This window comes from Sprattus sprattus, assembly GCF_963457725.1.
Source record: "Sprattus sprattus genome assembly, chromosome: 2".
Lineage (NCBI taxonomy): Eukaryota > Metazoa > Chordata > Actinopteri > Clupeiformes > Clupeidae > Sprattus > Sprattus sprattus.
The window spans coordinates 23,240,231-23,262,304 of NC_137921.1; the positions used below are offsets into that span (position 1 = coordinate 23,240,231).

Here is a 22,074-nt window from a genome sequence, read left to right on the forward strand (position 1 = left end):
TAGTTTCTAGTAATAAGGTGCTGGTTGGCAATACAAGCAGGTAATGAACTAGAAGTAATGCCAGCGTGGTGCTGGCCCCCACTGAACCCCATGTGAAGTCAGGGAATAGAGAGAATATGAGCAACATGGTGACAACATCTATGAATGTGCTGCCACTTGAGACTTCCACTGTGTTTGAAAAGCGGATGCCACTTTCTAATTGTTTCATCAGCCATTTTTTTTTTTTTTTACTCAGCGTAGCTTTGCTGAATGCCAATGACGACGAGGCTTAGCTGGCAAATCAAATATGCATCGTGTGTCTCACCTCTCCATTCTCTTGCGGGTGGATCTTTGAGTAGGAGGAAATATTTCCACACCTTTTCACTGTATCACTGTTTCATCTGTTTGACTTGATTGGGCTTTTATGAAGAATGGTATGAAATAATTTAAATTAAGTAGTGCTGTCAAACGATTAAAATATTTAATCGCGATTAATCGCATTTTTGTCACAGTTAACTCAAAATTAATCCCGATTAATCGCAAATTATTTTATTGAAAAACAACATTGCCAAACAGGCCGATACTAAATTTAATTATAAAATGCACATTTCAGATAAACAAGGACTATAGTGCAGTTAAACCATGGCTTAATATTTTATTTTTTTCAAGTTTGCTGTGAACATAGAAGTCAGGCCTCTTATTTCAAAAACAATGAACCGTAACAGTTAGGTTACCAATAAAAGGTAAGCCTACTACTTCTGTGCTTTCAGCCAGCTGCCTGTTGATATTTTCAGACAACAGTGAAGCTCGCTTTTTTTGCACAACACAACTTTTAAAGGTAAACTTTCGATTCAGAAGCTTTTTTATCTATTATGGAAGAGCAAAAAGAACGTTAATCTAAAAAAAAAAAAAAAAAACGTTTTTTTTTTTTTTTTTTTTACAACGCGTTAATCGCGAGATAAAAAAATTAACGCTGTTAAAATGGGCTTGCGTTAACGCCGTTAATAACGCGTTAACTCTGAAACATAGCGTTTGTTAAGTCTTACTGTAACTCTCATTTTCTTCAGTGAAAAAAATGCATGTTGCAAAACAATCACAGCCCAGCTGCACTTTTTTACATTGAACATGCACCTCCTCAACCAATGGCTAAAGAGTAAAAACTACTGCACCCTCTTTTCTACTGGCGATAAAAAGATTAACACCGTTAAAATGGGCTTGCGTTAACACCGTTAATAACGCGTTAAACTGACAGCACTAAAATTAAGATAAATTAACAAGTATTACACATCAAGGCAACTCCAAAAGGAATCACATCTGTGAATCGATTATATCTTGCGATGGCGCTTACCTCTCCATTCTCCAGCGGGTGGATCTTGGAGTAGAAAGACGTGCAGATGACCTCGTCGTCCCGTGTGTAAGATGGCGGGCCTCTGCCCGGCACCACGTTGAAGCGGGTGAGGCACTCTGTGTCTGTGATGGCGTAGTATTGCCAAGGGGTGAACGTGACGCCATCCATCGAGCGCTCCAGAATCCAGTTACCTGGCCTGGGGGAGTTGGCCGCCTTCAAGATCATGTAGGCAATCTGAAACACCTGAGCAAGAAAAGGTCAAGGAGAGGTCAATGAAAGGTCATAGCCTCACTGCTTATTCGACTACATGCTACATGTACATATGTTTTGAGTTGTGCAACAACCGACAAATGAAAGAAAAATAAATACAATACATCATACACGATATGCTATATAATGAGGGTATCATTTAAATGGGAAAGAGGTGAACAAAAAAATTACATTCTGTATGTCCTATAGGTGAGGTTACAAATATCCAACTGTGCCCTGAAGACTCGTTGATGTTTGCACCTTGCTCTTTAAAATAACCGTGACATTTCAATCCTCAGCACTGGACAGCATACAGTAATTTAGAAGTAAACATGGTCATTTCCTCTAACAGGAATACTTCCTCAAGCACATTTATGCCCAATTTCACATTACTGACACTGTCTATACTTTCTAATTGCTGTCTACTGAGGTACTGTGAAGATAATGCAAGTTGACAGCACAGAAGTGTGGCGTTGAAAACCACTTTAGGTGATTCCTGTGACCTAAAAAGTAATGGAACATTTTCTCATTTCCATGTGAATCTCAAGTGACTGAACCTTAAAGACACTTGCCTCTGCCGCCCATTGCTTAAGGTACAATATATAAAAATAAGTAATAAACCATACGAAAAACAGAGGGAAATGCCTTCACCCAAGGTTTTACTCAAAAAAAGGTTAATGTGTCTGTAGTTACACCTCATTAAAACAATATTGAATCCTGAAACGCTGAAATGCTGACTTTGAATCAAAGAATATGATAACTGGGCTGGCTAGAAAATTAAATAACAAGCGATTTAGCTTTTCTAAAAATTAACAGGAGCATTTTAAGAGTACTATCCAACACTTACAACTGGAATGATTTGCTATCAGGGAAAAGACCTGGAGGAGGAAAGTAAAAAACAGAGTATTATCATAGATTTTACCCGTACGATTATGTTCAAGAATAAAAAGAACAGCCTTCCTCCAATAAATAGAAATGGCCAAAATTATTTTTTATGACTGTATTTGATGTAGCTAGAGGTAACATCAAAATGATTTGAAATCAGCTAAAGGAAAGCCAGTTGAACTGGACCTGGATGGACTCAGCTCACAAAGGAACCAGCTGAAGTAGCAATGGCATAGATTATTCAAAGGTTATGCATATTATCAGATCTCTCAAACCATCAAGAGCAAAGGATGCATTTGGGAAGGATACAATTGAAACTTAAAATCTTACCTCGCCACTAGCTAATCCCTATCACCAAAATCATTAACCTCTCTATATCTCAGGGAAAGTTTCCAAGTGCCTGAAAGTCTACTATTGTTGATCCAATTTATATACATGGGCATCCCCATTCTACACGTTATTACAGGCCCACCAGTACCCGTCCTATAATGTCTAAGGTTGCAGAGAAATTGGTAAGTGAGCAAATCATCCACCACCTGAACAGCTCCTTGCTTCTGCACCCAATGCAAATTGGCTTCAGGGCCAACTACTCAACTGAAACAGCCAATTGTTTCTTCTTAGAAAAGGTAATATAACTGTTGGATAAGGAGAAGTGCCTTTAGTCTGTCTGCCTTTTCTGTAAGAACCGTACCATAATTGAACTCCAATTCCAATGCATATCAGAAAACTTAACACATACAAGCAATTTAGATCTCATTTAAAACGGTGGCTTTTTGAGAGTCAAATCTGTCAATACAAAAAAAAAAAACATTGTAAATGTCAGTCTGTCTGATAATTTGTCTCTTGCTTCTCCAACTGCTGTAGTGGAATGTAATGTCCGTTGAGGTTTGTGTTTTGTTTTGCTTTTGTTCTCAGGGAGCCTATTGCAACATCTGGCCGGGGACTGCAGGTAGCCTTCTGGGCTCATTCTGGCATATTTACAGTAATGTTCATTCATCTCCCTGTTAAATTAATTCATAAATAAATAAATAAAAATGATTGACAGGCATTTCTTTTAAAAATAATATGCATAGGTTTTCGTAACTAATTTAGCACCCCTACAACAGTCAAGAGCGACCAGACAAAGAGAATGGGAGAGAAAAGCAAGGCCCTAACAAGGGAAGCAGACGACAAAGAGAGGCAAAAAGACTTCCCATGATTTCCCACTGTCACCAATCCAGCAGAGAGGCACCAGAGGCCTGTGCAGTGTCTTTCTTTTGGAGTAACTTAACGCACATCGAGATCTATTTGCAGCACCCTCTAGGGCCTGAGCTCAAGGGCTGAACACTCCTCAACTAAAGCTGTGTTGAACACACAGTACATGAGACAATGAAGCTCAGGGCCGCATCGTTAATATGCCTCTTTCAACAAAACAGGACAAGGAGGGGAACACAGAGGAACATTCCAAAAAAAAGAGAGTTGAGTTGAGGCAAACTTCCATGCCTATCCATCCTACATCATGCACAGACTGTAGCAGAGACAGATTCGTTGAGATTTTTCTTTTCATCTGGTTTGGAAAGGGTGTTGCGTTTCCTCTGCGACAATAGCGCCAGCGCTGTCGACGCCATACTTATGCCCTCCTCCGCAACCCGAGAGGACAGGGCCCAGGCCACATGGGGAGAGCGGCCACAAAGACGCTTTGTTTTCGCTCGTTGGAGGAAGGGGAGGAGGAAATAAAGGAAGAGTTTCAGTGAGAAGAGGAGAGGAGAGGAGAGGAGAGAGGGTTGCGGCCATGCTTTCATGCGACCATGCCTTCATGTGGCACCCTATCAGGGCCATCTCATGCTTGAGTGGGTAGCATGACAATGCAGGATTTTTAATCATTGGCTCAGTGGAGGACACTGAGATGTTAACACAAATCAAATATTTCTTAGAGCACAGCTCTGTTGAGCAAAAACCTTGCATGGAACCATTCCTGCCAAGTACTGTAAAACTGTAATGAGACTGTAATGCTGCATAACTTTGTTACTGATTCATTGTATTCAGCGTTTCTTTACATAAAGCTATCCGCTACATGACTATAAGTAAATGTATACATTCATATAAATGACATTCCACTTTTTGTAAGACATTTTTTTAGGACAAAGCTTTAGTGGGACCATAAAGCACAAAGAGCCCTTTCTGCAGTGCCCCAGATGAAGCCACTTATGACCAACAGGCCTCATCTGGCTGGTGGGAAGGCCGAGCGGGCGTAATCACTGTCAGACACATTGTTTGTTAGGGGCATCCGAAGCTTTGAGGGCAAGGAAGGTTGCAGTTAGCTCAACACCATCAGTGTCAGGGCTAAGGCACTGCTGACAGGCGCACCAAACTCAACATGCCTGAATGACATTCCGACAGTTCTGAGAATAGACCAAAAACACCCTTTAACTGTGACAAAAATAGAGTTATGGGACGGGGACGGGAAACCTTCTGTTTTCATTTCATAAAGTTGAGCCACACTTTGTTTGACAGTCATCTGAAATTCCTGGAATAAAAACAGCCAGACATCTGTGAGCACATCACCTAACTTTACAGCACCAAAATGGGGTTTGACATCAAGAAGAAAACAAGAAGAAGAAGAAAAGTTATATTAACTTATAACCCTGTTTCAAGTAAAAGAGATGGGAAGGTTAATTTAGGTAAAATGATAAATGTACAGTAGCCAGTTTTTCAAACTATTAAAGACCGCAAATGATATGGGGCTTTGGAGACAGACTGATTTATCTTTTATAGTGATAAACCATGCCAGTCAACGCCTCGTTAATTGCATGCTTTAAGTTGAGCCTGCTGCGCAAAGAATGCGGGCTCTCTATATGGGCCTTAGGTTGAGACTTCTCAAATAAACTCTCTCTCATAAAACCCACATGACCTGAGGTCAAGTCAGATAAGTCAGATATGGCCTCCTCTGCTGTGAGCGTGCCTTCACTTAGAAGCATCTCCAGAGAGGAAGAAAAATGGACATGACCGAAGAGGTAGTATAAGCATTACAGCTGGTATACCCTGAAAGTACAGACTAGTAAGAACTCCTTGTATAGATTTAGAACTGCTTTGACAGTAAACAACAATCTGTAATCATCGGGGCAAGGACTTTTTAAAGGCATTCCACAAGGTCACTGACTCCTGGTTATTTTGAAGCACCCTTTACTACTGACAGGCTGGTTCACAATGGAACTTTAATCCAAATGGTTACTCACACAGTCCCCCCCAACACCCCCAGCACACCCATTTGGACCTGAGGAGATCTGGAGATTGGAGAGCAATACAAATGTGTTTACTGTCAGTCAGGCAGTGAAGTCACCTGAAGACAATCTAAGCCATGTGTCATGAAGAAGTATTCAGTGAGAAAAAAAAATCCCCTAACAGAAAGACATATTTTTGACATTCAGACGTACTCCTGGGATGTAGTAATGTCCAGACAAGTTACAGCATGGCAATATGTTTCAACTGTTTTGCATTAAGGTAAGGGGGCAGATTGTGTGGCTCTCAGAAGATGAATACAAATAAGTGGTGTTATGTGTGATATATCCTCGTGATAACTCATTACAGCCCTCTCTCTATCTATCTCTCTCTCACTCTACAGAGGGCCTCAGTTCCAGGCCTCAAATTACTTTTTTATTCACACAATTATAAAAACTTTGAGTGAGAATGGACAGACCTGGTAAGGCCACCTGAAGAAAAGCAAACCCCCATGTTTACAGCCAATTACCCCCCTTCACTTTCCACTTGCCTTAAGTGATTTGGATTTAGCTTCTGAGAAGCAGGAAAAATCCAGGAACACATGCATTAGAACACATGCATTCATTCATTCACTTATGTATTCATTCATTCATTCATTCATTCATTCATTTATTTATTCATTAATGTATTCATTTATTTATTCATTCATTCGTTGTTCCCAATATGATAATGAGAGGAGGCCAGTAGGCTTGGAAACTGACGTGGAAACTATGGAGGACCAAACCTGCCATATTTACAAATGAATGAATAAATAAATAAATGTCCACATCCATGCATTTAGACAGCAATAAATGGATAAATGTATTAATTAATGCACAATTGTCAATCAATAATTACTTATAATTTACATTTATGTATGTATTTATTCATTCATATATTTATTCATTCATATATTTATTCATTTATTTATTCATTCATTCATTCATTCATTCATTCATTTATTTATTCATTCATTCATTCATTCTTTCATTCATTTATTTATTCATTCATTCGTTGTTCCCAATATGATAATGAGAGGAGGCCAGTAGGCGTGGAAACTGACGTGGAAACTGACGTTCAGACATTTTTCAATCAATCCAGAGCCTTGATGATACTGATTTAATGCTATGGCTTTGTATCAGATCGCCAGGTTATTGCTCTCAGGTTGTGCTTTATGCATACCATGGGATACTCAGGAGTAGGCTTCCCATTCACAAAATGCTACAAAGATTTAAATATATAAAGTTCATTTTGGGACGTTTTGTTCAACATTGATGCAGTGTTAAGCTCCTGGCAACTAGCTGGTGTTTGCTATCGCTAGAAGCTAGGATAGCTCAATTTTTCAAACAGTTACATTAGCATTTTGACGGTAACATTAACATTTTGATTTTAACATTAACACATTTGTTGGACTAGTTATGTACTTCTGATGGTTATAATACTAGTTGCCATGAACCATAACTGTTAGGGGATGTTCTCTCAACTAGATAGTTAGTCATCATAACTAGCGATAGATAGCTAGCTAACTGCAAGCAGCTTCATTTATTTTGGAGAAGACATATGTGTATTTTCTGATGTATTGAGTTGGGAGTGGGGTCTGTTTAATTCACAGCTGGCAACTTTCCCCCTAAGTTTTGGCCTTTGGAAATGCGAACAAAAACAACGTATCCCTCTAATCTCTCAGGGTAGCCTACCTTGTGTCAGATCTAAAAGTCCCGTAGGCACTCTGGGGACGGCCCAGTGTTCCGAAAGGCCAATATTCCGAAATCTCAATATTGCGGGAGTCCCCCTGGCATACTTTAGAACTAGTTTAAGTGGCACAAAACACACACAGCTTTTAATTTGCGCAGCAGAGACACTAATCGGGCTATCACTTTTCCTAGGCAATATTTGTTAACTTAGCCTTCTATGGTTTTGAATATGGGGTACCATTCCTGTGAAGGAAATCACCGTTATTGTAAGCAGTGCACCTAGTGGGGCTGGCAAAATGCTGATGATATGGCTTCGTATGAGATCGACAGCTTATTGCTCTCAGGTTGTGGCCAGACGTCCTCTTTTACCCGGACATTCCGAGACCTAAAAAATGTTGGGATTCCAAAATTGTCCGGGATTTTGCGTCATCGGATATTTGTGTTTCTGGGTCTTTCACAAACTCGTTTTTACGCCCTTACAAGTTTTGGAAAGGGTATCTCCCTTATGTTCCACCCTGACTAGAGAGAACTGTCTGAAGTCGACTGCCCTCCCAGTGTTGCCAGATGCACAATAATGATCCTCCAAAAACGATAATTTTGAGCATTTGGCACGATACTGAGCATTTTGCCAGCCCCACTAGGTGCACTGCTTACAATAACGGTGATTTCCTTTACAGGAATGGTACCCCATATTCAAAACCATAGAAGGCTAAGTTAACAAATATTGCCTAGGAAAAGTGATTAGTGTCTCTGCTGCGCAAATTAAAAGCTGTGTGTGTTTTGTGCCACTTAAACTAGTTCTAAAGTATGCCAGGGGGACTCCCGCAATATTGAGATTTCGGAATATTGGCCTTTCGGAACACTGGGCCGTCCCCAGAGTGCCTACGGGACTTTTAGATCTGACACAAGGTAGGCTACCCTGAGAGATTAGAGGGATACGTTGTTTTTGTTCGCATTTCCAAAGGCCAAAACTTAGGGGGAAAGTTGCCAGCTGTGAATTAAACAGACCCCACTCCCAACTCAATACATCAGAAAATACACATATGTATTAATTAATGCACAATTGTCAATCAATAATTACTTATAATTTACATTTATGTATGTATTTATTCATTCATATATTTATTCATTCATATATTTATTCATTTATTTATTCATTCATTCATTCATTCATTTATTTATTCATTCATTCATTCATTCATTCATTCATTCATTCATTCATTCATTCTTTCATTCATTTATTTATTCATTCATTCGTTGTTCCCAATATGATAATGAGAGGAGGCCAGTAGGCGTGGAAACTGACGTGGAAACTGACGTTCAGACATTTTTCAATCAATCCAGAGCCTTGATGATACTGATTTAATGCTATGGCTTTGTATCAGATCGCCAGGTTATTGCTCTCAGGTTGTGCTTTATGCATACCATGGGATACTCAGGAGTAGGCTTCCCATTCACAAAATGCTACAAAGATTTAAATATATAAAGTTCATTTTGGGACGTTTTGTTCAACATTGATGCAGTGTTAAGCTCCTGGCAACTAGCTGGTGTTTGCTATCGCTAGAAGCTAGGATAGCTCAATTTTTCAAACAGTTACATATGTCTTTTTACGCCCTTACAAGTTTTGGAAAGGGTATCTCCCTTATGTTCCACCCTGACTAGAGAGAACTGTCTGAAGTCGACTGCCCTCCCAGTGTTGCCAGATGCACAATAATGATCCTCCAAAAACGATAATTTTGAGCATTTGGCACGATACTGAGCATTTTGCCAGCCCCACTAGGTGCACTGCTTACAATAACGGTGATTTCCTTTACAGGAATGGTACCCCATATTCAAAACCATAGAAGGCTAAGTTAACAAATATTGCCTAGGAAAAGTGATTAGTGTCTCTGCTGCGCAAATTAAAAGCTGTGTGTGTTTTGTGCCACTTAAACTAGTTCTAAAGTATGCCAGGGGGACTCCCGCAATATTGAGATTTCGGAATATTGGCCTTTCGGAACACTGGGCCGTCCCCAGAGTGCCTACGGGACTTTTAGATCTGACACAAGGTAGGCTACCCTGAGAGATTAGAGGGATACGTTGTTTTTGTTCGCATTTCCAAAGGCCAAAACTTAGGGGGAAAGTTGCCAGCTGTGAATTAAACAGACCCCACTCCCAACTCAATACATCAGAAAATACACATATGTCTTCTCCAAAATAAATGAAGCTGCTTGCAGTTAGCTAGCTATCTATCGCTAGTTATGATGACTAACTATCTAGTTGAGAGAACATCCCCTTACAGTTATGGTTCATGGCAACTAGTATTATAACCATCAGAAGTACATAACTAGTCCAACAAATGTGTTAATGTTAAAATCAAAATGTTAATGTTACCGTCAAAATGCTAATGTAACTGTTTGAAAAATTGAGCTATCCTAGCTTCTAGCGATAGCAAACACCAGCTAGTTGCCAGGAGCTTAACACTGCATCAATGTTGAACAAAACGTCCCAAAATGAACTTTATATATTTAAATCTTTGTAGCATTTTGTGAATGGGAAGCCTACTCCTGAGTATCCCATGGTATGCATAAAGCACAACCTGAGAGCAATAACCTGGCGATCTGATACAAAGCCATAGCATTAAATCAGTATCATCAAGGCTCTGGATTGATTGAAAAATGTCTGAACGTCAGTTTCCACGTCAGTTTCCACGCCTACTGGCCTCCTCTCATTATCATATTGGGAACAACGAATGAATGAATAAATAAATGAATGAAAGAATGAATGAATGAATGAATGAATGAATGAATGAATAAATAAATGAATGAATGAATGAATGAATAAATAAATGAATAAATATATGAATGAATAAATATATGAATGAATAAATACATACATAAATGTAAATTATAAGTAATTATTGATTGACAATTGTGCATTAATTAATACATTTATCTATTTATTGCTGTCTAAATGCATGGATGTGGACATTTATTTATTTATTCATTCATTTGTAAATATGGCAGGTTTGGTCCTCCATACACGCATATCGCCGTAGGCTAATTCATTGAAAACATATTATTTCCAAGCCAGTTAGACATAGCTAAGTGAATTACTAGGTGAAATATTTTAGCTTAGCTATAGATTCTTCCATTTTTGCGGTCAAGGTCAAATATAAGTGTAGAGGAACAACAACAGCAGAATAACCATAAGCCTGACTGGTGAGGCAGAGGTACTGTTTGCCTCACCTCTGTGTTTTTTCACTTCGGTTTAATGTCAGATCAGCAAGACTAGTAAATTCTACGTGTGCGCTCAACCCAGTTTGTGAGGGATTGCGCAATCTGAGATGAGGCACAGCTCGTCGCTGCCTCACCGTCTTGCTGTCTCCTGTCAGTTTGAGCAGGACATGCGCAAATTCAGCGATTTTGATTATATAAATGCTCACAATGACTGAAATCATGCAGAAAATACATTTATAGCACAGATCAGTAGAAAATATTAATATTTATTTTATCGTTATTTGTTTTTTTACTTTCATGATGAATAGTGTTGTTGTGTTGTGTTGAACAGGGGAAGTGTTTAATTGCAGCATGGTTTCTTTTTTTATTATTATACTTTTCAGCTGTATCACCCAGGGCCTGTTTCCAGAGGCCTTAATTTTTTTCAGGTCCTATAGAGGTCCTTTCTTTTGTCTCCCCCTCCACCTCCTTTATTGTTGAGAGGCCTACACACACTTTTCTACTGTGTCAACAACTACAAACATATTTATTCACTGTCATTGATTTAATATGACTTTAACTTATAACATAATGGAATATAGCCAGGACAGCCTTACAGCCTTTGTGTTGCGATGCTTCGCGTTGAGGTCTGTCTGATCACAAAGTTCATAGTTTACCCACCTCTAATTTTCCACTACAGCCCTGTTCCTCTAGCCTGGTGACACCAGCCTACGTATTTCCGCCTGAATTGATTTCAAGCTCATACTCAGTCTGGCCCAACCCCGTTGACAATCGTCTCCAGGACTCAAAATCCAACCGCACCAATCAGCGAACAGTTCAGAGCTGTGACGCAAAACTCACCTTGGAGGAAGAGACACGAAAAGCTATCGGGAAAGTTGTCTCAACTCTCGAGAACATCAGAAAATTAAAAGGAGAACAAGAGTATTGTCTTGTAAGTTTTATGATTGGAAAGGACGTCGTAGCTCTTCTCCCAACTGGCTTTGGGAAGAGTTTAATCTACCGAATGCTTACCAAACGTTGCTGATTGGTTAAGGGAACTCCAATGATTTTAAACCTCAAGCTAAGCACCCGCCCATCTCGGAAACGAAAATGAACGGGGTTAGGCCAGACTTACTGACGGAAAAAAATGGAGTCACAGGCTGGTAATGGCCAGGCTACTGTTCCTCCTCACTTCCAGTCCGAATACTTCACTGTCCTATCCAAATAAAGGCTAAAAGCCCATAAATAAATCTTAAAAAAATAAATTTAAAAAGTGGCTTCTTCTCACTTCTCAGCATCTGAGTACTGATGTCATGCTGTGTGACACAAGCCATGCAACTTTCCACCCAGCAGCAAGTCTATGTGCATTCAGCACTCATGGAAACCATGGCTAAGTGCACTACAAAGACTAAAAAAATGTGAATCTTGAGGTGAGCACGGCAAAGAAAATAAAGTTGCGGAAGGTTATATTCCTACTTCAGGGTATAGTTCACACTGCCTTTGAATCACCTTTGATTGGAAAAAACTGTAGGGTCAGACTTTTGCATCTCTCTTTCTTTTATGTGAGGGAAATCCATCAAAACAGGCCACAACTCTAAAATCCATCATCTAGGACCAGTTTTTGTTGAAAACTCAGAAGCGTACAAGGCACATAAAAACTAGCCTGCCGGAAAACTTACTATCATTTCCAATTTAAAGACCCATAAATCATCAGTATATCCCATTTCGCCACTGAATGACACCCAAGCACAATCAATTTCTCTGCTGTCTCAAAGCTGTGAAACGTTTACTGAACCAAATCACACACCTTTCATATACTGACTGAAGCAGATTTAATTAGCGAAAGCAATGCCTCTAAAATGGCTTCCTTTGGTTGTTGTGCTCTTAGTTTTACACACATATGGCATAGGTTAACGCCTGCGGAATAGTTAAAGCATGAAAGGTCATTTGTATAGGAGGGCTTATCCACAAATACCTGAACAAGTTCAGCTCCTTGCTTTTCCTGTAATTATGTACTGCCAAACAGGATTCATCTTAACAAAGCACTGAATTCAGTGCTTGCCACCCCCATAAATGTCAAATCATAAATTTGTACTAAAGGGATTCTCTCTCTCTCTTTCTTTCTCTCTCTGTGTCTATCTGTGTGTCCAAGTGAACAGAACTAAAAATATATCTCATCCAATTGTGTGTAAAACCGAATACAAACACAGGCCTATACCCTCCACAAATCCAGCGATAAAAATAAGATAGTCTAAAAAATAATCAAAGTGATGTCCTCAGACAAAGCCATTGCGCTGTACACTCCAGCCAGCAGAGCATTGAGCTAATGACTGACGGGAACACATTGGCCAAACTGGGCAGAAATGCAGTGATGCTGCCAGGGCTGTAATTCTCCATCCGAGATCGGCCAAGGCACCGCACACAGTCTGACTGTCATTACTCAGATATCCACTTCAGAAGGGGGGGACTGCTTGCGGGATAACGAGAGGGAAATGAGTGTGCCGATGTCACAGCCGATAACGACACGCTCGCACACATCACCGCCAGCGCTGGGCGGCAGCAGCACAGACCACAGACTCATTTGCCGCCATGGTGACAGCGGACGACGTGGCCGCAGGGGGAAACGCGCCCGAGTGAAGCGCAAATATGATTCAATTTTACAGCACGGTGATGGCGCAAGGAAAGTAGTCACTCAAACAGCACACACAAAAAAGATGATGCATGAATGAACACCATGAGAAGAAGGAATGGCATCTCGCACACACTACCCAAGCAATATTGTTTCTTGGTTGGGAAAAGTTATTTATTTTGAATGATGTTTGAAAAAAAAATACATTACTGTAGTTTGCAAGCTTATGTTCCCAACACAATCCCTTAGGCAAAGCCTAGTGAGCTACAATATAAATTTACACTGGCATTGCATAGCACATGGAGGCTATTTGGTGTAGGCCTAGTCAGGACCTTATGAAGAGCCACTCAGCACTGTCTGTGACAAATGTGCAGACCCAATCATGTCCGTATTTCTTTCCCAGCTCACTGTCACAAGATGGGAGCTTTGAAATATGCACTTGTGACATTTGTTTATATATCACTTGGCACAGCGTTAGTACCAACGCTAGTTTAATCTGGAGAGTTGTAATCTCAGCGTGCGGTTCAAGGATAATACATTGCCGTGATTCCATCAAGCGGGTGACAGCACGGATGTCGGTGACTGATGGGCTAGCAGTCATTAGCACTGTGGAATGGCTATCTAGGCACTTTTCCGTGTCAAATTTCAACTGCACAATTAAACAGAGAAAGGTATGATTTATGAAGGCATGGACACACATAAATTCACACACTCACACACTCACACACACATGCACACTCACTCAAACACACACACACAGACGGACAGAAAGACGCAAAACCACCTAAGAGATCTGTCAATGTAAACAAAAAGAGTTGAAGACTACTACAGTGTTGGCGGGGGGGGGGGGGGGGGGGGGGGGGGGATCCGTATAGCTTCAAATTCTCATCCATCTTGATATATTTCTTACAGTCCTTTTTTCCTCACTGTCTCCCCTCTATTTTGTGATATATTTAATCCAGTGAGCTCAAAAGGACATGGTCATTAATTATAGACTGACCTTGTGTTAGCCTTTTGTGTTATATGCCAGGCATGTATTAATGAGGGAGATGTACTTGCATTTCAGTTTCCAAGAAAAGAAGAGCGAGAGAGGGTGCGAAGCGGACATGCTGATATAACTGTTCACACGGGTCCACTAAGGAAGTGACCTTTGACCTGTGGACACCATAACTCAGTGGAAGACAAACTCCTGTGAATCCGTCGCAGGGGAGCCTGCTTGGAGAGGTTGCGTCTGCTGAATCATCTGTGATCATATGATAGGAATGGCCTTGGGGGAGGGTCATGGTTTCTCTGCTAGAAAATACATTATACATCTCTGTCACTGTGAACCCATGGTGATTGCAGCCTTTTCTTTTCTTCCCCCCTGGTCTCCCTGTGCACTTTTACACACACACACACACACACACACACACACACACACACACACACACACACACACACACACACACAACATTACTATTTTCATTCCTCACCTTCACATACACCTCCACACACACACACACACACACACACACACACACACCGAGAACTCAAATCCAGTAGGGAACCCACTCGGCCTAGAGCAAACTGCCATATTAATGGAGTGTCTCCCTGGATTTGAACAATTTCCTGCTGTAGGTCAACAATGAGTCATTATGGTCCATGTGCTGATCTGAGATCTGTGGCTTGTATGAAGTTATAAGCGGCTGCTCAGACTCCAGCCAGACTTGCACAGGCTTGATGAGGAACCAAAAGAAAGTATAGAGGAAATAAATAAATGAAAGTGAAAGAATGAAAAACTGTTCACGGAGAAAAGTACTACTTTTCCCAGGCAGAAATGGCACCTCTGTCAGAGTTCTACTGTGATTAACTTGCTGCTCTCTTCATGTTAAAGGCAGACACTGACAAAAGGACACGTTCAGAACTAAATTACAGCAAGGTGTCTTTTAAGTCTTTTGTGAGTCTTTTGTGCTGCTTTGCTTTGCTGTGCTTTAAGGCAGAATAACCATAAAAAGATACACTTTGGTGTGAAGCAATAGAAGGGCAAAATCCAGACCCAGTGGACTGACAAATGACCACAAGAGTTTTACAAGTCCAGTTTTGAAGTGCAGCAAGTTCACCCGCAGCAAGTTCTCGTCGGGGTCAAGAGGAGAGGCAAGGCCCTGTGGCCTGTCCAAACTGAGGCGCGTGACCACTAATACCTTCCACCTGATGTCTGGATATTCTTATTCGCTCCAAAGTTGCTTTGACGCCCACAACTCACGCCAAGCAAAACATCTCCAGATGACTCAGTGACATATGAGGCAGCCTTGCGCAGGTGAGATCCCCAGAGAGTGAACTCTATACCGGAGTCAGACTTGTCATGGTGGATGCATCTGCGCAATGGCATGTGTACACACAGTGTGCCGTGCAAAACACAGGCCCAACCCTCTATGTCAGGGGTCGGCAATAGGCGGACCGTGGTCCGGGTCCGGACCCAACTGACGTCGTCTCCGGACCGAGACACAATTGCAAAATTATAAACCCGTTAAATATATAAAATTAACCATAACTTTATGGTAGGCTATGTTTTTGTTTAAACTTTATAATGCCAGTAGCCAATGATAGCCTACTTTACGCAGCACGGGCTCGCTGTTAAAGCTGCGAGCTGTGGGACTGGTGCACGCACGAGCTGCAGACAAATTGACTGAAGAAAAGAGTGCGTGTGAGTTGAGAGGGAAAGCAAAGCAAGATTCAGTGCAGTTCACGGTAGAAGAGAAAGATGGCATGCTCTAAGAAGAGAAAGGTAGACATCGAGAACCAAGCTTTCAAAGAGGAGTGGACAGACGTGTACATGTTCATTCTGCCTGCGCGCAGCTGTAAGCATGTGTGCTTGACATGCTCTGAGACGGTGGCACTCGTCAAAAGCATCAACGTAAAACGCCACTACGATATGAAGCACAAAGAATTTGATCAAAATAACCCTCTCAAATCCGAACTGCGAGCACAGAAAATACATGATCTTAAAGCCAAGTATGCCGTGAAGCTTACACACATACAGTGGAACTCGTGGAGAATTTCATAGCTGAGAAATAATCTGACATGGTTTTGGGACCATATGGACTTACTTACAATTGAGCATAAACAATTGTATACAGTCACACATGGACAAGCTTCACAGATGCACACACACACACGACACACAAACAGATGGAGAGTGAGAATAAAAAGAACAAAACCATCTGTGTTACCTGCTTTAAATCCAGAGTGATGGTTACGTAGTGGTAGTCCATACCATTCTTGATGCTGGGGCTCTGCCACCATCTGTTTGTCCCATCAATGGCATACTCAATGGGATGTTGCTCTGATGAATAGACAACATGGTGAAATGAACAAATTGCTTCAGCTCTCTCATGCTGAATAAAGGCTGCTATTTCCACCGAGTGGGGCTGTGTGGGCCCATAAATGCCCATAGGTTTGGCAGCAACACTGATACCAGATGGGTGATAGTGATAGGGTTTCACTGTGATCTCTGTATGGTATCCAAACTAATGCAAAGTGAAGTTATTATATGACATAATATATAGATACTATAGTATATAGTATAATATATACTAAGTTATAATATGATATTATGTATTATAACTTTTCATAACTTAAATTTTGTATAAATGTGTCCTTGAGTTAACTCTTCTAAAGAGGAAGGTCTAATGAACAAGCAATCTCATTGAAACACACTGGAACCTCGTAGCTAAGATACGGCTACACAGTCCATCTAAAAATGCTTTAGCCGTGATTTGGCACCCAGGTTCACCATCACAATGTGATCATTATGTGACCAGGTTGTTAATTAAATTAAATTTCCCTTCATAAGTGGAAATATTTATTCATTTTCTCTAACTCATGAGAGGAAATTCATTTTCATTCGACTTATTTCCTGCTGCAGAACAGTGAAGTTTCTCTCTCACTATCACTTTTTTCCCTCACAAATATGACTCTCCCAATTAGAAATGATGTTAATTATTTCATCTCCCGTCCTCCACGTTTGTGTCTAAGGCCATTACTGTGTCACGACAACAGCAGAGAACATGACTCACGCAGCAACTTTGCACCGCAGACAAGAACAAAAACAACTAATATGATTAATCTGCCTTTTGTACCCAACTGAGAGCATAAATGCCAAGACATTTGTAACAGCTAACAGGTGAAAGTGCAGTGTTTCAGTTGGGCCTCCAAATAGAGATATTTATTTTCTCCTCTTCACAAAAGACCTAGCATATCACAAGCCTTTTAAGGCTACCACACCGTTTCTCTCGAGATACTAAAATGAATACTACAAAAAAGGAAATATTTAATCAAAGATTTATAAGATATGCAGAGAAGGCACAATGGAAAACAATGCATCATAAATGAGACCTGATTTAACAGAGATGAAATCCCCCCCCCCTCTCACCCACAATTCCTACAAAGCAGGAAGTCCTTGGGCAGCGACTGCTATCTAAAAGCATCAGTAAATACCATCTGCAACTTTATAGTGGCCTGTCTAAATAATTATAGATCTCTCTCCCTCTCTCTCTCTCCAACTCTGCTCCTTTCTTTCTGTCCCTTTTCCAATGCATTAAAATGGACAGGTGTCAATTGTCCCTACTTGGGTTTAAAATGAGGCTGTCTATCTGTCTGTCTGTATACTGTCTGTCTGTTGGTTAGGGCCCACTTATAAAATAGGAATTCTTTCTGTCTATCAGCTTTTTTGCCCCTTTGTTTTCTCTGCACAGGAGAGTGGTGTGTGCTTGTGGAAATGGAAGGGACTGCGCTTGTGGCCACGATGTGTATGATAAGCAATTCACAGATGACAGAGTTCACACGGAGCGAGCGGGAGCCAGAGCTTGTCTAAGGGGCCAGCTCAGCACTCCTTCAGATCACCTCAACGGCAGGCGGGCCAGACACCGATTGATTTTGGAACACGCGACTTCGCCGGGATGGCAGCATGGCAGGGCTTCGTGATGAGGCAGCAAATGGATCCTCAGAGGCCCAATCTCCTGGCCCTTTCACAAAAGGTTCTAGGAACACTGTTTGGGGGGAGGGATGAACTTTTGCCCGCACAGGGAGAGAATACATACACATCTGTGTCTGCAAGTGTTTCTGTGTGTGTGTGTGTGTGTGTGTGTGTGTGTGTGTGTGTGTGTGTGTGTGTGTGTGTGTGTGAGTGTGAGGGAAAAAAAGAGAGAGAGTGAGTGTGTATGTGTGAGAGAGAGAGATAGAAAGAGAGTGTGTGTGTGTGTGTGTGTGTGTGTGTGTGTGTGTGTGTGTGTGTGTGTGTGTTGTTGTTGTTGTTGTTGTTGCTGTCTCTCCATGTGTGTGTGTATTGCTCCAGACCCTCACCAAAGGCTTTGTCACTCTTGAGGTTGCATTTGCGACACTGGGGGTTTCTGACAGGTTGGCCAGGGACATGCTCCACCAGTTTGCAGTACATCTCCGGCCCCTCCTGCCCACACGTGGCATTCGCTGTGATGTCCGCCATCGAGGCCAGGTTCAACACCGCTGGAAACAACCCTGAGAGCACAACAAACAGACAGTTACTCCATTACAACTACCTACTTGACTTGATTTTACTATCACTCAGTTCATTCTCTGTACTATTACTTTCGTCTCAAAGTGAATTTCTATACCCCTGGTAGCTTTCCTGTAGCCACATGCCATTATGGCAACACCAATGGCTTTACTAGCTGAAGGAAAGCTTTAAAAAAACTATGCCCTCAATGGGGATCACTTCAAATGAATCTATTTCCGAATCAGATTGCAAGCCCACAAAAGTGTATTAAGTGTACATTAAATAAAAATATATATATAAACATTAAATGTACATATCCAATTATTTTCCTGGAAAAGGCAGATGTAGCTCATCTCAGACTATAGTCTACGTGTTCACAGAAAGTTTATTAATATGGCACTGAATGTTTATAAATTCCCAATGTCAGAGAGGATTATTAGGCAAATACAAAGGAAAGATTTTTTATATCTTGAGGCTGTTTTTCCAAATGTCCTAAACAGTCAGGAAAGGCAGATTGAGTTTCGATGAAAACAAGCTGAAAGCCGAAACTCTCAGCTATCGTTAATTGTGTCTTATGAGTAATTTATAAACAATTCACTCTCCTCCACAACAACTCACGGGAAAGGAATTCATTTTTACTAGGTTTCAACAGCAACAGATAGTGTGGACATCACCTAATGGCATACAAACTTACACTCATTTCAGGCAGATACAACTACATGCGTTTAATGCATACAAAACAGTAAGGTAGGCGTCCACTCTATTGTTTCAGGGGAAAAAATCCCCATAATGTTGATAAAAAGCCAATTGCCGTTTGTGTACCAGTCATGAAAGCAAAAACATTGTGCACACCAACACATGAACACACAGTCACACACAGAGACACACATACACACAAACACACACACACACAGCTGTTTCAGATTTGGGTTTCCATGAAAGTCATATAACACCATAACAACAGCCATTCTGTGGCACTTAAGAGAGAATGCAAATCAGTTAGAAAAGCCATGAGGGAGAGGAGAGGAGAGGAGAGGAGAGGAGAGGAGAGGAGAGGAGAGGAAAGGAAAGGAGAGGAAAGGAAAGGAGAGGAGAGGAGAGGAGAGGAGAGGAGAGGAGAGGAGAGGAGAGGAGAGGAGAGGAGAGGAGAAGGAGAAGGAGCCTGCGCAGATAGGGTGCCTGTGTGGGTGTGGGGGGAGGTATGCAGATAGGGTGCCTGTGTGGGTGTGGGGGGAGGTATGCAGATAGGGTGCCTGTGTGGGTGTGGGGGGAGGTATGCGCCCTTGTTTTGTGAAGGAGCCGAGGGTCCCCTTAGCTGTGCCGCTGTGTGGGAACAGTGGATGTGAATCAAAGACCAAACCCATGGCTCAGAAATGACTCCCAGCTGTTCCCCCAGATGTCCACGGCAAATGGACTGTGAAGAACATCTGAAAAGACACAAAGAAAGCAAAGCACAGCAAAGCAAGGCTGCAGAAAGTAAAGTTCCCCCCCCCCCCTTTCTCTCTCTCTTGTTTTCTCACCTCTTTAAATGTATACTTAAACTGACCAACTCTAAAAACTTAAATGTCTCCAGTGTTAAAAGCAGCTTTTTTGAATTAAGTGGGGGATAACTGCTCAGGAGGTCTGCCATTTGATGACGCCATTAATGAACACTGTCCTTTTCCATTTGCCTGAGAATGTTCTTGTTCCTCTTAGTTAGAATTAGTTCCAGCAGTTCAAGCCCAGAACTTGTCTGAGAAGTAGGAGTCATTTTGGAGCAGGAACATAAAAGTCATTTGAACTGATGAAAGAGAAGGATTGCTGCACTCAGGAGGCCGGTCATCACTAGATACAAGATAGTGCCAGACGCTCAGAAAGGCAAGATTAGAGGTCGGTGCAGAGATTCAACTAACACAAGACTTATAGTTCCTCAAGAAGTTTAGGCTGTTACTCAAGCAAACTGAACCATGAAGACTTCCTAAATGAAGAGGAAGGACCTTTATCGTTTCAGACAACATGGACCAATTTACAAAATCGTCAGCATCCGATTCCTTGTGTTCTTTTTGTTTACTGATGAACTCTTATCGGGGCAGCTGCCCTCCCATTCTGCTGACATTTCATTTCTGAGTGGGAGTTTTTTTTTTCTTTATCAAGGTCTGTTGCACCGAATTTTCTCTCTTCTACATGCTCCCGTAAAAAATAAAATGGACTGGCACCGCAGAGAACTGAGAACTGAGGCCACAGCCTTTTCTAATGAGATGTCAGGAATTCTGAAAAGAGAGCAATCTCGCTCTTCTCTCTCTCACTCTCGCTCTCCCTCTCTCTCTCTATCTCTCTCTGAGAAGTGCAGTATGGATGGCAATGCTTTGTTCATTCTTCTCCCCATGCCTCTCTCCGGTGTCAGATCGATAACACCATTGATGCTGGGCCCATTTATATCATACCTTGTGCTGATACCTCATTCTGGTTGACAAAACTAATTACTGTTTCATGCCGCCTCTGCTCCGCTCTGCCCAGCCCGGCATGTTGTCTGCAGACATAATTTCTGGACCATTGCCGTATGGAGTCCAGACCTATGCTCACATGTCAGCTAACAGCTGTCCATCGTTCTCTCTTTCTCTCTGAGTGTTCCTATGTATTCAGAATGAAGGTCAGAATGGTAAACAGACATGGCATGTCTGCGGTTCGAAGAAGCTTTTATTTCCTTTTATTAAGGGGAAGGTGAACAGTGTTCCAACAAAAGAATGAATGAGCCATGGTCACTCACCTCTAAAAGAACTTCTGGAAAGTTCTGAAAATGAACAAAGAATGTTTTTCTCTTCAACAACTCAACAATATCACAGCTATCTCATCTGGGTAAGAGTAATGTATTGAGTATTTAGAATTGGAAAAAATAATGATATCTGGCAGAACATTTTTGCATCATTATGGAATGTTAAAATATAAAATCATCATTTATTTCTAATCTGCTTTGTTGCATCTTTGATGAAACCCTGCGTATTCCTTGGTTTGTTAAATTTAGCTTTTGTACACACACACAAAGACACACAGACAGACAGACAATCACACACACACACACACTCACACATAAAGACACACAGACATACACACACTTATGTATATAAAATGTATAGCTTCTTCTCGATGCCAATATTATCCAGTCTTATAGCATCTGTTCCATGATCAGTGGCCTGTGACCGGTCTTTGGAGCTCCCCCTGGTAGCACTCTCCATCAGTTATTGCAAGGTGCCGGAGGCATTGACTGGTCACCGAGGCAATGCCGAAGACATTGATCGGTCAAGGAATAGACTATAAAGCCCCACCTATTGGTACCAAGTATAAGGTGCCAGTGATCAGAAGACTGACCGGTT

The 22,074-nt window shown here is 41.3% G+C and overlaps 1 protein-coding gene across 7 annotated transcripts in view; it reads right to left on the reverse strand.

The window, feature by feature from the left end:
- The window catches only part of lama2 (laminin, alpha 2), a 158,673-nt gene that overhangs the window by 116,128 nt on the left and 20,471 nt on the right, over positions 1 to 22,074 (reverse strand). For 6 of the 7 annotated variants that reach the window (XM_080832117.1, XM_080832116.1, XM_080832115.1 and 3 more), the window contains exons 2-4: positions 18,556 to 18,726; positions 16,425 to 16,537; positions 1,328 to 1,570 (exon numbers count right to left, since the gene is read on the reverse strand). The exons of the other annotated variant lie outside the window; for it this stretch is intronic. In XM_080832117.1, coding sequence (XP_080688243.1) covers positions 1,328 to 1,570; positions 16,425 to 16,537; positions 18,556 to 18,726 — 527 coding nt within the window. The remainder of the gene's footprint in view (positions 1 to 1,327; positions 1,571 to 16,424; positions 16,538 to 18,555; positions 18,727 to 22,074) is intronic. 7 annotated transcript variants of the gene reach the window in all.